The sequence below is a fragment of the Echinops telfairi genome, unplaced genomic scaffold, assembly GCF_000313985.2.
Source record: "Echinops telfairi isolate 266 unplaced genomic scaffold, ASM31398v2 ScPeMD7_7458;HRSCAF=8496, whole genome shotgun sequence".
Taxonomy (NCBI): Eukaryota; Metazoa; Chordata; class Mammalia; order Afrosoricida; family Tenrecidae; genus Echinops; species Echinops telfairi.
Genome location: NW_022111358.1, coordinates 43,858,502 through 43,872,108, shown reverse-complemented (window position 1 = coordinate 43,872,108; position 13,607 = coordinate 43,858,502). Strand labels below are relative to the sequence as shown.

Below are 13,607 nucleotides of genomic sequence, written 5' to 3'. Positions count from 1 at the left end.
CACCAAGGCCCACGGGCCATCTGGCAGGCCACGGCTACGCTGCCCGAGCCTGGCCAGGTGCGGGTGTGCCAGCCAGCTCAGCATAGTGGGATGCTGAGAACAGAGCTGAGAACATGGGGCAGAGGGGCAGGGGGAAGGGACTGCCAATAGACAAAGCATCATTTCGTATTCAGAAATCTCTCTCGCTCGCTCGTTCTTTCTCTAACACACACACACACATACACACCTATCAAGAAAAGACACACAGAGTGGGAGGGGCCTTCCCTCCAAGCCTGTGGACATGGACTGCCCATGCTCCAGGGTCTCCAGTCCCAGGTCCTGCAGTGCCCACCCCAGACCAACGCCATTGCCTGCCTTCAGAAGTTTCCCCCTGAGGGTGGGGAGGAGAGAGTCAAACCCTAGCGTGTCCCCTCACCTGGGGCTGTTAGACGGCTCATAGACCCTGTGTGTGCAGTACCCTGAGTATCTGGGGCCCAGGTGGCCAGGTGAGCCATAGGCAGGTCCTGAAGCTGCGTGGTCCCGGCTGCCAGCTCCACCTGCCTCTATCCCTGTTTCCCTCCCCACAGCTTACCAGATCACACACCGGCTCAACTCCACCACAGCCAGTGCCGCCACCGTGGAGGTGCTGGCCCCCAGCGCCCGGCAGTACACGGCCACCGGCCTCAAGCCCGAGGCTGTCTACCTATTCCGCATCACGGCCCAGACCCGCAAGGGCTGGGGAGAGGCCGCAGAGGCCTTGGTGGTGACCACAGAGAAGAGAGGTGACCGGCCCCAGGGACTGGGAGGCATAGGGGTGCAGCAGCAACAGGGGCAGCCCGGCCAAAGCAGATGCTCAAAGTGCTCGGGGGGACAGCTGGGGAGTCATGCGGTCTCTGGTCTGAATGGACCCTGGGGTCCAGTTGGGTTTCCAGAGTGGGCCTGGGGGGTGAGGGGCTCCCCTCCCTAAGAGCCCACTATGGTGTTCTAGAAGGATGGGAAGTAGCCATCTCCTTGGCCCTGGCCCATGACGCTTGCCAAGGGCGCTGTCCAGGGTCTAGCGTTCAGGCTGCCCCCGGAGGCTGGGTTCCCCCTCCCCCAAAGCAGGCCTGAGACAAGGATTTACGTGACACAGACTTTTAGGAAACGTGCCCCCACCCCCAATAAAAAGACTGTGGTTAAGCAGTGTGCCCCTACACCTGGCAATGTAGAGGGACACTCTTAAGCTTCAGAACTTTCAGGGAGGCCAGGGACGCCGCTTGACCTCCTGCAGGAGGCAGGATGGCCCCCACCACCCAGGACAGGCCTGTCTAGCTGTCTCAGCGCTGCCACAGGGCAGCCAGCCAAGGGGCTGAGGACCCAGGGGCCAGCCCCATGCTGCCAGGGACAGGGCCGGTCCCCATCTGCATGTCTCAGGCAGGGCCCAGAGCTGGCAGTCTTTGGCCCTCTGTCTGGGATGCCCAGCTCACCGGGCACCCTCCACCCCTGCCCCCCAGACCGCCCGCAGCCGCCCAGCAAGCCAACAGTGCGGCAGGAGGACGTGCAGGCTCGCAGCGTGTTGCTGTCCTGGGAGCCGGGCAGCGATGGGCTGTCCCCCGTGCGCTACTACAGCGTCCAGATGCGTGAGCTGCCCAGCGGCCAGTGGGTCCTGCACTCTGCCTCAGTCCGCCACAATGCCTCCTCCTTCCTGGTGGACAGGTGAGTGTCGCCCCTCCCCACCCGCTGGCCCCTGGGGCAGGGGGCGCTGGGAAGACCCCCAGCCCGGCTGCCTCCACTGCTGCAGCACTAAGCACCCACCCAGTCCACATGCCTCTTTCCGCCCTTTCTCCCCATCTTCTTCTCTCAACTCCTCCCCACCCCACCCCAGTCTGCTCTCTGCCTTCCCAGTCAGCCCCTCCCTCTCCTTCGGGCCCTCCTGGTCTCCAAGCTCCTAGGCCTCTTGGCATCTCCCTCCAGCTCTCGGGCTCCTCTCCCCTCTCCCTCCACCCACACCCTCTTCCCGAGCTCTGATCACCCACAGGCCTTTCCAATCCATTCTGTCTCCCCACCTCCACCGCCCTCACCCACTCCCCTCTCACCTCTCCCTCCTCCCCCTACAAGCACCTCTCTGCCCACTCCTTCCTCTCTCTCTCTCCCACCTGTCTCCCCCTCCCTCTCTCTCTCTATTAGGACTTCCTCTTAATGATGGCTGTCTGAAGTTCCCTCTACTGAAGTCCTCGATGCCCCCCATTAAGGAGGGAAGCTGGCGCTCTGTCTTTAACAAGAGAGCCCAGTTTCAAGCCTCAGTTCCCTCTCAAATTCCCACCCGCAGACTGGGGGTTCTGAGCAAAACTTCTAGCCCCTCCACCCAGCAGTAAATCCAAAGGGCAGGTTTTCTGGGCAGGGAGGGTCTGCTCCAGTGGGCAGGGCACCCTCACCACACACAGCCCCCTGGGTCCTGTGCCCGGTTGCCCTTAGGGGAGGCTCACTGCTGGGGAGAAAGGAGAGGCCACGCTCCAAGCTGGCACAGTTGGAGGGGTGGCAGGGGCACTAGGGACCCACTTTGCCCCCTAGGTAGCTGGGCCCCACCTGTGTGTGGGGTTGGAGCCTGACCCCATCATTCCCAAGACAGGGACAGGGTCGTGAGCCTGGAGGGGGCATTCACGGGGCCACCCATATTCTCCCATAGGCTCAAGCCCTTCACTTCCTACAAGTTCCGGGTGAAGGCCACCAATGACATTGGGGACAGCGAGTTCAGTGAGGAGTCAGAATCGCTGACCACCTTGCAGGCTGGTCAGTACCCCCATGCCTCCTGGGCACTGCCTTTGTGAGAAAGGCTTGCAGAGATTGGGGGGGGCGGGGTGGTGGAGGGGCACCAGGCCTGCTGGGACCCTTATCTGCACCCCTTGGACAGCGCTCTAAAGAGGTTGGGCATGGGTCACCATTCAAGGCCATGCCTTCTCTGACATCCGCCAAGCTCTGTGGATGGCCAGGGGTGGACAGGGGTGGACAGGGAGGGACAAGGTGGACACATGGGCAGGGCCAGAGGGAAGCTGCAGCCCCTGGTACCCAGACCTCACTCCCTCCACCTGCATTCTTCCCCCGCAGAAATTGGGTCCTGGAGAAGGGAGGGAGGGACCAGTACTGCATGTTCTGGTCCCCAGGGGTCGGGGGTTGCCAGAGGTCCTGAGCCCACTGTCCTCGCTCCCCAGCTCCAGACGAAGCCCCCACGGTCCTGTCGGTGCTGCCCCACACCACCACGTCTGTGCTCATCCGATGGCAGGTAGGTGGGGCTCAGGGTGGGCTGAGGCCCTCCAAGAGCCCAGAAGTGCCCCGCTGGGTCAGAAGCCCATGGCCCAGCCGTCTCCACCCCCAGGGCACACAGAGGGAGCGCGGCTACACCCACAGACATGCACACACACAGGTGCACACAAGCAGACATGCACACACAGCAGGCACACGTACACACCATCCTACTCTCCGGACAATTCAGCTCACAGGGATGGGCCCAGCCCCTCTGCAGATGAGGACAGAGGCTGGGGAGTGATGTGAATGACCACCCGCCCCACGGCTAGTCAGAGACAGGGCCACCTTGACCTGGGGTCACTAAGTACTGGGGCATGAAAATGCTTAATGTCTTCAGGGCCCAAGGGCTCCCGACTGGTCAATGAAAGGATTTCTAGTAAAGAGGCCAGCCCCTGGTATAGTGCGGGATGTGTGTGTGGGTGTGTGTGCGTGCTGTGTGTGTGCCTGTCCCCATGAACAAGCACCCACTGTCAAGGGAGAGGGAGCCTCCCCTCCCCAGCTACCCCCTCTCTTGGGCACTGCCCACTCGGCCAAGCCGTCCTGCCTAAGACGGGCCCCTGCATGCCATGCCTTTCAGGGCTACCACAGAGGCCCTGAGGGGCAGAACCAGCCTGTGCTGCATACAACCCCCCCAGGGGCAAAGCACTCAAAGGGAAAGCAGAAGGGACCCCCCTCAACCCCTTCCCTAGCCAGGGAAGCGCCCCCCCACCCACCCAAGACATTCCTGATATGACAGTGGCAGCAGAAGGGACTGAGGCCCCAGGGCAGCTGGGGAGGCAATAGAAAGCTCATAAAAAACGGGGGGATGGGGGGACTAGGGTGGGGCAGGGAGGAAACTGCATCTTCAGCAGGTTCTCACAGAGGGTCCTAAAAAGAAGTTTCCACCTTCTCCCTGAGCTGAAAGTAAAGGACAAGATGGTGTGTGTGTGTGTGTGTGTGTGTGTGTGTGTGTGTGTGTGTGTGTGTACACATACATGTGGGTACGCTCCCGTGTGTACCCATGCTGAGCAGCAGACACCAGGCCAGCTCCCAGGTGCTACAGAAAATGTCTGCCGGTGGGCAGCCCAAGACCCAGCAGGTTTGGGGTGACTGACCAGCTAGGCAGACACTATCCTTGCTGTGTGATCTTGGATGAGTCCCCGGACCTCCCTGAGCCTCATGAGGTTCCCTGCTTCATCATGAAGTGGGCCTGCCCTGCCCTGCCTCCCAGGGGACACTGCAGTGACTAGCAGGCTGCTAGCCACAAGGTCAGCAGTTCGGAACCACCAGCCACCGCTCGGGAGAAAGCTGAGACTTTCTGACCTGTAACGCGTTACGATCTGGCAAACCTACAGAGGCAGTTCTACCCTGCCCTACGGGGTCGCGGTGAGTCAGCATCATCGACTCCACCGCGGTGCGTCCAGCTTTGGGGTCCTTCTTGTGAGGCCGCTCCTAGGGGCCCAGGAGGCGGGGGAGCGGGAGGGGCAGTGGGCGGGGCCCGAATAGCCACCCGACGGCCCCGCCCACTCCGCCCTGCCCTCCTGTCCCCCCACCCCCCCGCAGCCGCCCGCCGAGGACAAGATCAATGGCATCCTCCTGGGCTTCCGCATCCGCTACCGGGAGCTGCTCTACGACGGGCTGCGGGGCTTCACGCTGCGCGCCATCCACCACCCGGGCGCCAAGTGGGCGGAGCTCACCTGTGAGTGACAGCGCCGGGGCGGGCCGGGGCGGGCGCTGGAGCGCTTCCATCCGGGGAGACCAACCTTCAACTCTTCTCCGGGCCCCCCCTCTGGGTTTTTACCTTCTGGACGCCCCAGATCCCTGCGACGTGAACCCTGAGGCCTCAGCCCCCTCCTTCCATGAGAAGGGTGTTGAGCTCCTGCTGGCTGGCGTAGCCCCGGGGGGTCACATCACACCGAAAGCAATGCCACCCCTCAACAAACAGACCACACTCTCTGCCATGGTGTGGCTTCTGCCTCACCGCGACAGGGGGACCAGAGGGACTGCCCCGTGGGTTCCCGAGACGGGAACTCTCTAGGGGCATAGCAGCCAGCTGGTGTTTCTGAACTGCTGACCTAGCGGTGAGCAGCCCAGCGGGTCTCCCACTGTACAGCCAGGGCCCCTGATCCACGAGGGAGGAGCCTTTGGGCCGTGAACCACCAGCTGCTCCCCTGGAGAGAGAGGAGGCTTTCAGCCCCACCACCGTCTTCAGCCTCAGAGCCCACAGGGGCTGTTCTGCCCTGTCCTGTCGGCTCACTGTGAGTTGGAATGGACTAGGTGGCAGTGAGATAACCCTGAAGGAGGGCCCCGGGCGGAAGGAACTTAAAGGTTTGTGGTTCGAACCCACCCAGTGGACGCACCCAAGAAAGGCCTGGCCACCTGCTTACTTAGAGATTAATGCCCAAACTCACAGCCGACGAGTTGATTCTGGCTCAGAAGTATCCCTGGGGGAGTTCCCGGAGTAGAAGGCCTCATCTTTCTCCATCGGAGCAGCTGGTGGCTTTGAACTCCTGGCCTTGCTCCTGGTAGCAGCCCCAAGGGTAGCCCAATGTTCCACCAGGACTCCTCTCTGTCAAGGTTACAGCCTGGAAACCCCTAGGGGATAGTTCTCCTCTGGGCCCCAGGCAGCCTGGTCTTGGTGACCTCGGAACATGATTCCAGGTCACCCAGACAGAAGGGGGGGGGGCAGACAACCAGAATGTCCACAGGGCCTGTGGGAGCAGAGAATAGAGCCTGAGAGGGGCCAGACTCCTCCCTAGTCATGCCCAAGGGGCAGAGCTCCGGGGCCCTTCCTGTTCCTCAGAAACCAGCCTGCCTCTGTGACCAGAGCGAGCAGGGGTCCAACAGGGGTCCCAGGGAGAGAGGACAGCCCCGAGCTTCCAAGCAAGGGAAGGGGGGGTAGGCTATTGTGTGGTGGCAGTGGGGGCCCCAAGACAAGGGAGCCCCAGGGAAGCTCTTGCAGTAATGTAGACAGAAGGTAGGGTTGGGACCCGGATGGTAGGCTGGCAGTGGGTTGAGGGGCCGTATGGGCGGGAGTAGCACCAAGCTCTGTGATTGGCTGTGGGGGAGGAGGGCCAGGAGGCCATGGGACTTGGGTGGGTGCCAGGACCACTCATGAAAACAGACAAGCAGGAGAGGAGGAGCATTTTAAGACCCTCTCAACTCTGATTTTTCCACTCGTAATTCTCTGAACCCTTTTGGGCTTTGTCTTCCGGAGAGCGTCCGTAGACAAGATGACTGATCGTGGAGCAAAGGAATATTAATGGGAAAACTCGGTCTTCACCCAGCCAGCAGTCCGCCTTCTCTCCAGCTCGCTCACTCTCTCGCTCGCTCTCTCTCTTTCCCCCAGACGTGTACTGATGGTTGTGATTTTATATGGCCTGTTATAATACAGCCGTATTTCTTGCAGTAAAGTAGTTTCTGGTTCATATGAGAGAATTAATGGCACCCGTATTTCTCTTTAAACAAGGGAGCTCCTTGGAGCTAGAGGGCTCTCCCCACCCCCTCAGGGATGCTGGGCTCTGGGGACATCAGGCCAGGCAAGAGCATGGGCAGACAAGAATGAGAGTAGCACTGTCCCCAGCCACCTGCTTTCCTACCTGCCCCACCACCACCACCCTGGTTCCTCAGGGTCCTGCCATCTGGCCTGATTCCCGCTGCCCATCAGTGGCCTGGCCGGCTAGAGCACCCTCTCTCTCCTGTCCCCACATCCCTCCCCTGCCTGCATTGGTGCTTCTCTGTGGAATGTGTTATGTGTGTATACTAACCTGCACTGTCTGCTGTCTCACCCGGCCCCCGCACCCCAACCCCCCCATAGCCCTGTACTCCACGCGGAACCTGAGTCGGCCCAGCCTCACGCAGTACGAGCTGGACAGTAAGTCTCCGGGCCTGGGGTTCCCACCATGCCTCCCACTCCCCACCCCCACCCCTGCAACCCCATGTGCTGCTCCGCCAGGGGGTGGGGTGGGGGTGGCCTCTGAGTGTGTCTGAGGACCAGGGCAGTCCTTCGGCTACATGACTTTCCCGAAATCCCAGAAAGCTAGGCGGTGGCTGGCAAGTCCCTCCAAGCTCCTGCGTGGATGGGGCAGGGCGTGTCTGAATGCAGGGTGGCTCAGTGGTAGAATCCTCGCCTCGCACCTGGGAGATCTGGGTTTCATTCCCAACCTCCCTCCAACTGTCGGCAGCTGGGAAGGGGGAGTAGGTGACCTGCTGCTCAGATGGTGAACAGACTTCCGTGACACGTCCAGGCTGAGTTAGATGCAGAAGACAGGCGATCCACTCCCAAACTCAGCCAACAAAACCCTCTAGACCACAGTAGTCTGGTCTGCACCCGGTGAGGGAGATGGCACAGGGCAGGAGCACTTCAGCCCCGTGTGCACAACGGGGCCACCGCGTTCCAGGCTCCCTAGTCCTTGCGCTGCAGCGGGTCTGGTCTGAGCTGCTGGGCCTCCAGGTTGGGTGACAAGCTTTGTGCTTGTGGGGCAACTGTTGGCATGGCCTTATCTTCCAGCCTGAGACACCCCCCTCTTCCAGATGCTTGGTTTACCAGCCTCCCCCCAAGGCCCCAGGAAAATGCCCCTGCTACACCCCCTTTTCCCAGGTTCTGGGGGTCAGGTTCTCCCTCCCCTTCTCCTATCAGCCGGAGGCCCATGTGGGCTCCAGAGGTGGTTGAGTCAGAGTGACATTCCCTCATTCCTGTGGAAGAGTTGAAACTTGCGCCCTGTGTTCCCCAGAGGGCAAGGGGACCCCTGAGGGAGGAGAGACACACAACCAGCCCATCTCCCAAGCCTCTGCCTGGGACATCCAGGGCTCTTTTCCTGGTCTGCCAGCCGCTCCCAGCTCCCGCCCTGGAGCTACACCCAGCACCCCAAACTTGGCAGAAACATGGGGTTCCCTGAGCCCCAGAAGCACACCCAATGCCCACCCTGTGCAGAGAGCTGGCAGATGGGAGGACAGGCAGACAAGTGACCTTACATCCTTGAGTGACTGGCACACTTGGGGTTCCACCTGTGGCCCCACGTACATATTACTAGCACCCCCTCTTTGGCCTCAAACATATCCTCATCTGGACTGTGAGTTCTGCCATCACCCTGGGCCAGGGCGGCCCCACGTCCTGATTGGAAGTTTGCCCTTACCTGCTGTGACCTCAACCTTCTGACAAGGAGCCAGAGGAGCGGATGTAGCCCACCCTTCTTTCCCAGCCCTGGGGGCTCTGACCTCCGTGTGCCCCCACCTACCTCCTATCGCCCCCAGACCTGAACAAGCACCGGCGCTATGAGATCCGGATGAGCGTGTACAATGCCGTGGGAGAGGGCCCCTCCAGCCCGCCCCAGGAGGTCTTCGTTGGGGAAGCAGGTATGCCTCACCGGGTCCCCCACCTCCCCCACCTCTCCTGAATCCAACCACAGGGCACATAGGACTTGGGGACCCCCACCCCAGCCCTCCCTCACCCAGCTCCCTGGCTCCTAATTCACCATGCACACACACACCCCTTAGTGCCCACCGCCGCGCCCCGAAATGTGGCCATCCACGGCGCCACCGCCACACAGCTGGACGTGACCTGGGAGCCACCCCCGCTGGAGAACCAGAATGGAGACATCCAGGGGTACAAGGTAGGGCCACCCGCAGGCCAAGGGGGGCAGCGGGAGGCTGGGAGTAGTCAGTGGGCGGTAGCAGAGAGGGGCCAGGCCTGCCTCCTCCCAGCCCGGCTCACGCTCGGGGACTCTGGTCGACCTGCTCCGTGACTGCTGGCATGCCATGCATAGACACCAGCACCCATCACCTGCAGCACCAGAAACCCAGGCAGGACCTAGCTTGGCAGCATGGCTGAGCAGCTGCCCTTCTGAGCCCTGCCAACTCCCAGCCCTGATTTGAGACCCCTCAAAGTGGCTAATCATAATTACAATATTAAGGTCCCTCCCTCCAAATAAAACCAAAAATCACCGCTACCAACTCAATTCCAACTCTACAGCAACCTTCTAGGACGGATAGAACCGCCGCTGTGTGTATCTGAGATGGTAATTCTTGGCAGGGGAAGACAGCTTCGTCTTTCTCCCGCAGAGCGGCTGGTGGCTTTGAACTGCTGACCTTGCAGTTAGCTTCAGGCGTGATCCCCACACCACCAGGGCTCCAAATTAAGATCCCTACATGAAACAAAAGGTTAGAGTTCGAATCCACCCAGGGGTGCCCAGGAAGAAACTCCTGGCGGTCTGTTTCCCTAGGTGCTGTGCGCCTGCCTTCACAGAGACCCTGTAGGACAGAGCAGAGCTGACTGGGGGCTTCCTGGCTATGGTTTTCAAGGGGGCCAATCAGCCAGTTAGTAAAAATTGCTCCCATGGTGCAGTTCCACCCTGTAACACATGGGGGAGCCATGAGCCAAGGAGTAGCAGTGGGGTTTGCCCAAGGAGCCAAGGGCCTCTGTTGGTGGTGGTGTAGTGGCTACACCTGGACTGCTAACTGCAAGGTCAGAAGTTTGGGGAACGAGACATTCCTTTCTAAGTTCCTCTGGGTGGACCCACACCTCCCAAAAGGACCCACACACCCCCACACCACACCCCCCGCCTTTTGTTAAACCCACATGTTGGAGAACCCTAACCTTTCCTGGAGCACCACATTGGCAGGAATCCACCCAGGGGCAGAGGCAAGGGCTCACCTGCTAACTGACAGGTGGTGTTTCAAAACCCAACACAGGCCTGGCGATCTCCTAGCCAAAAAACAGCCAGTGGAAACCACTCAAGGGCAGCGAGGTCCTGGTTTGAGTTGTTTACTGTGAACCAGTCAATCAATCAATCAATCAATCATCAGCCATGGCTCATCCAGGGCCCCTCACCCCACAGCCCTCTACCCATTGGAGAAAAGTCTGAACAGGAAGGGAGGAGAGAAGCAAGGCTGTGACAGCAACAAGGCCCCTCACTGCTGCTCCGGCGGGCCACGTCTGGGGGGGTCCCTTCTGTTAACACCCCGTTTTTATTTTCGGCCTTGAGAGATTCGGGCGGCGGCAGCCTGCAGAAGCCTCTCTCGCCAGAAGATGGCGCCAAATGACCATCAAACCCCCATGTGGTTGGGCCCGCCCACTCCAGCCACACCTGAGATTCCCAGGTGGCCTGGGAAACAGTTGGAGACAGGTGCTGGGCTCCTGCCCTCAAACCTTCCTCCATCCTGGAGCAAAGGAAGCAGGCTGAGTCGCGGGGGAGGGGCAGCACCCAGTCCTCTAGGTTGCCCCAACCTTGGCACCATTTTGATCCTGGTAGGTGGGGGTCTTTACTGTAGCCCCCACTGTGACTCTGTACTGCCATCCAGCTCCCCACCTCCCTTCCCCCCAGGGATGTGGCGCTTGTCCCAGCGCCCCTGATTGGGCAGTGCAGTCCACGCCACACTGCCCACGGGCACCTTCTACCTGACCCATGTCTCCCTAAATGTTGGTGTGACACAAAAACAAAGCCATTGTCGTCAGGGAGATTCCCACCCATAGCAACCGTACAGGAGGGAGCAGCCCCGCCCCAGGGCCTCCAGGGCTGTAGCCAGCCTGGTCTTTCGCTTGCGGAAGGGCTGGCTGGTGGGCTCAAGCCTCAGTTGCCAGCTCCGTGCTTCACCGCCATGCTACCAGGCTCCTAGCTTATGTTTCCCGCTAACAAAACAAGCCCACGACCACTGAGTGGACTTCAACTCTAGTGTCCCCATAGGACAGAGTAGAACTGCCCCTGTGAATTTCTGAGACTGTAACTTGTTATGGGAGTAGAGAGCCTCATCTTTCTCCCATGTGGCGGCTGGTGGTTTCAAACTGCCGACCTTGCAGTTAGCAGCCCAATTCGTAACCACTGACACCACCAGGGCTCCTCTGGCTTATGTGCTAGTGCCCTATAAATCCCTCAGGCCCTGCAGAGATACACGGGGGTCTGTGCCCTCATGGGGTTCCTTCCGCCTCTAGCAGACAACCCAGACCTGTCTGAGCCATGGCTCTGGACGCGCCCCTAGAACAGCTCTTAAACAAAGCAGTGGCTGGACGCTCAGTTCCAAGGGACACCTGCGCCCCAGAGGGTGGTCTGTGGCTGCCCTCTGCAAAAGCACCAGGCCTTTCTTGTGAGGCACGTCTCGGTGGACTTGAACTCCCAGCCTTTCTGTTGGCAGCAGAGCTTGGTCGCTTAACAGAGGCTCCTCTTCTCACCCTGGGCCACATGAGCCCTGGGAGGCCCGGGCAGCCAGCCAGGGCAGGGGGATGCCCGACCGCTGAGCGGTCTCCTTCCCTCGCCCACAGATTTATTTCTGGGAAGCCCAGCGGCGGAACTTCACGGAGCGAGTGAAGACACTCTTCCTGGCCGAGAATGGGGTGAAGCTCAAGAACCTGACCAGCTACATGACCTACATGGTCAGTGTGACCGCCTTCAACGCCGCAGGGGACGGGCCGCCGAGCACACCCACCCAAGGCCAGACCCAGCAAGCAGGTGAGAGAGGGGCAGGGAGGGCCGGATCTGCACCAAGGAGTGGAAGGGCTTGGGTCTTCGTTGGGGAGTGGAGGCAGCTTCCTTCTGTACCCCAGGGGTCCGGGCTACCCAGGCCCCCCGAGCTGCCCCACAGAGGCCCAGGGCAGCAGCAAAGAGCAGCCTGGATGGGCTAGAAGGAGCAGCTGCCGCTGGCCGCCTCCCACCAAGCAGGTGGTTCAGGCATGGCCGCCCACATCCCCCTGCCTTGTTCTAACCTGCCTGCCTTACGTGTCCCCGGCTTGGTTTGCTCCACAAATATTTACTGAGAGTCTTCCGTGAGCCCACGCCGCTGGGGACAGGACAGTCGGCAAAACCCGTGGGCTCCCCACCCTGGTGAGGGAGGCAGATCACAAACAAGCCCACAGAAGACGTGGCCTGCGGTGGGGCTCGCGTGGGTGATGTAAAGAGGGGGGTGGGGCTGTCTGGGAAGCTCATGGCAAGGGAGACATTGAGCTGAGATCCAAGGGAGGAGAAGAGGCCAGACACAGCACATCCTAGAGGGAGAGTGTCCCCCGGGCGTGGGGAGCAGCGGGTGTAAAGGCCTGGCGGCTAGATGGGATTGGAATGATGAGAGGGAAGCAGGGTGGCTCACAGGCTGGGAGAGGTGGGTGGTCGCCAGGCCACAGAGGGCTGGGGGGCTGTAAGGTCTCTGGGGTTCGTTCTCAGTACGACAGTGAACTTTCTTTCAGCCACCGGATGAGTTCCTGCTCGCAGCCCCTGCTGCGCCGAGGCAGTTTGCTGGGGACGTGGAAGGGTGACAAGGGAGGGGGACGCAGGGCTGGGGTCTGCTACCCACCGGTGCACAGAACACTCCAGAGAATGTCCGTAGCTCCTTCTCGGCTGTTTATCACAGAGTGGCGCAGTGGTGATGCACTGAGCTGCGATCCACAGGGTCAGCAGTTCAAAACCACCAGCTGTTCCACAGAAGAAAAATGAGGCTTTCTACTCCCCTAAAGAGCTACGTCTTGGTAACTCACGGGGGAAGTTCTGCCCTGCTATGAGTGGACATCGACTCAATGGAACTGGGTTTGGAGTTTGGGGTACACAGAACACCTGGGGTGAGCAGGCCAGGGCTGCCCAGAGTCCCCCAGCTGGCCAGCAAGGGGTTACGCTGCATCCTGGGCTGTCGCTGCTGCCCCAGCCCACCCCTCTGTCCCCGCTCAGCATTCTCCTCGTGGAATGGAATGGGGTATTTTTTCCCTGCCTTCCTCTGACCTCCGCTTCCAACACCGTTGTCTCTCGCTCCACAGAACTCACCTGGAGAGCTAAGGGGTCCTTGTTGGAGGGGACACTTGCCCTCTAACTGGCTCCAGGGCCCTGGCCGAGCCCAGGCCGAATGTACACGTGGCCTGTCCACTCGGTCAGTGTCCTCAGCCGGATGTAAGCCCCTGGGAGCCTGGAAGCTTCTGTAGCCGTAGCAGCAGGACAGAGTGTTCTGTCCCGTGTCCTGTCTAGCCAGCCAGCGGGAGGCAGGAAAGCCTCCCCCCACCCCCCCCAGTTCATGGCCCTCCTTCAAAGACCACTCAGGATGCCGGCTTGGGGAGCTACAGCCGGACAGGCCAGGATTAGCCCAGCTGGCTCGGTGGGGAGGAGGCGCTGGACAATAACCGCCCCGTCAGATCTTCCTCCTCTTCCTCTCTGCCCTCCTCCCCAAGCCTCGGCGGATCCAGGGTTCTCTTGCCAAGAAAATGTCCCTTCCGGAGACTCTGTGTCTGGCGCTGGCTCCTGACGCCACAGCCTCCCGATGACAGGCCCCAGCACCCGCACTCGGGGACCAGAATGAGGCCGGCACAGCTCTGGACGCTCTTTTTTTGGTTTAATAATCATTTATTAGGGGCTCATACAACTCATCACAATCTGTGTCCAGCACTTTAGTACATATGTTGA

General features: G+C 60.6%; 1 protein-coding gene across 1 annotated transcript in view; it reads left to right on the top strand.

Annotated features, from left to right (window-relative positions):
- The window catches only part of SDK2 (sidekick cell adhesion molecule 2), a 291,898-nt gene that overhangs the window by 240,456 nt on the left and 37,835 nt on the right, over positions 1-13,607 (top strand). The window contains exons 29-37 of the mRNA XM_030888129.2: positions 567-761; positions 1,473-1,674; positions 2,645-2,748; positions 3,168-3,238; positions 4,804-4,939; positions 7,058-7,114; positions 8,494-8,595; positions 8,737-8,852; positions 11,495-11,681. Of these exons, the coding sequence (XP_030743989.2) occupies positions 567-761; positions 1,473-1,674; positions 2,645-2,748; positions 3,168-3,238; positions 4,804-4,939; positions 7,058-7,114; positions 8,494-8,595; positions 8,737-8,852; positions 11,495-11,681 (1,170 nt within the window). The remainder of the gene's footprint in view (positions 1-566; positions 762-1,472; positions 1,675-2,644; positions 2,749-3,167; positions 3,239-4,803; positions 4,940-7,057; positions 7,115-8,493; positions 8,596-8,736; positions 8,853-11,494; positions 11,682-13,607) is intronic.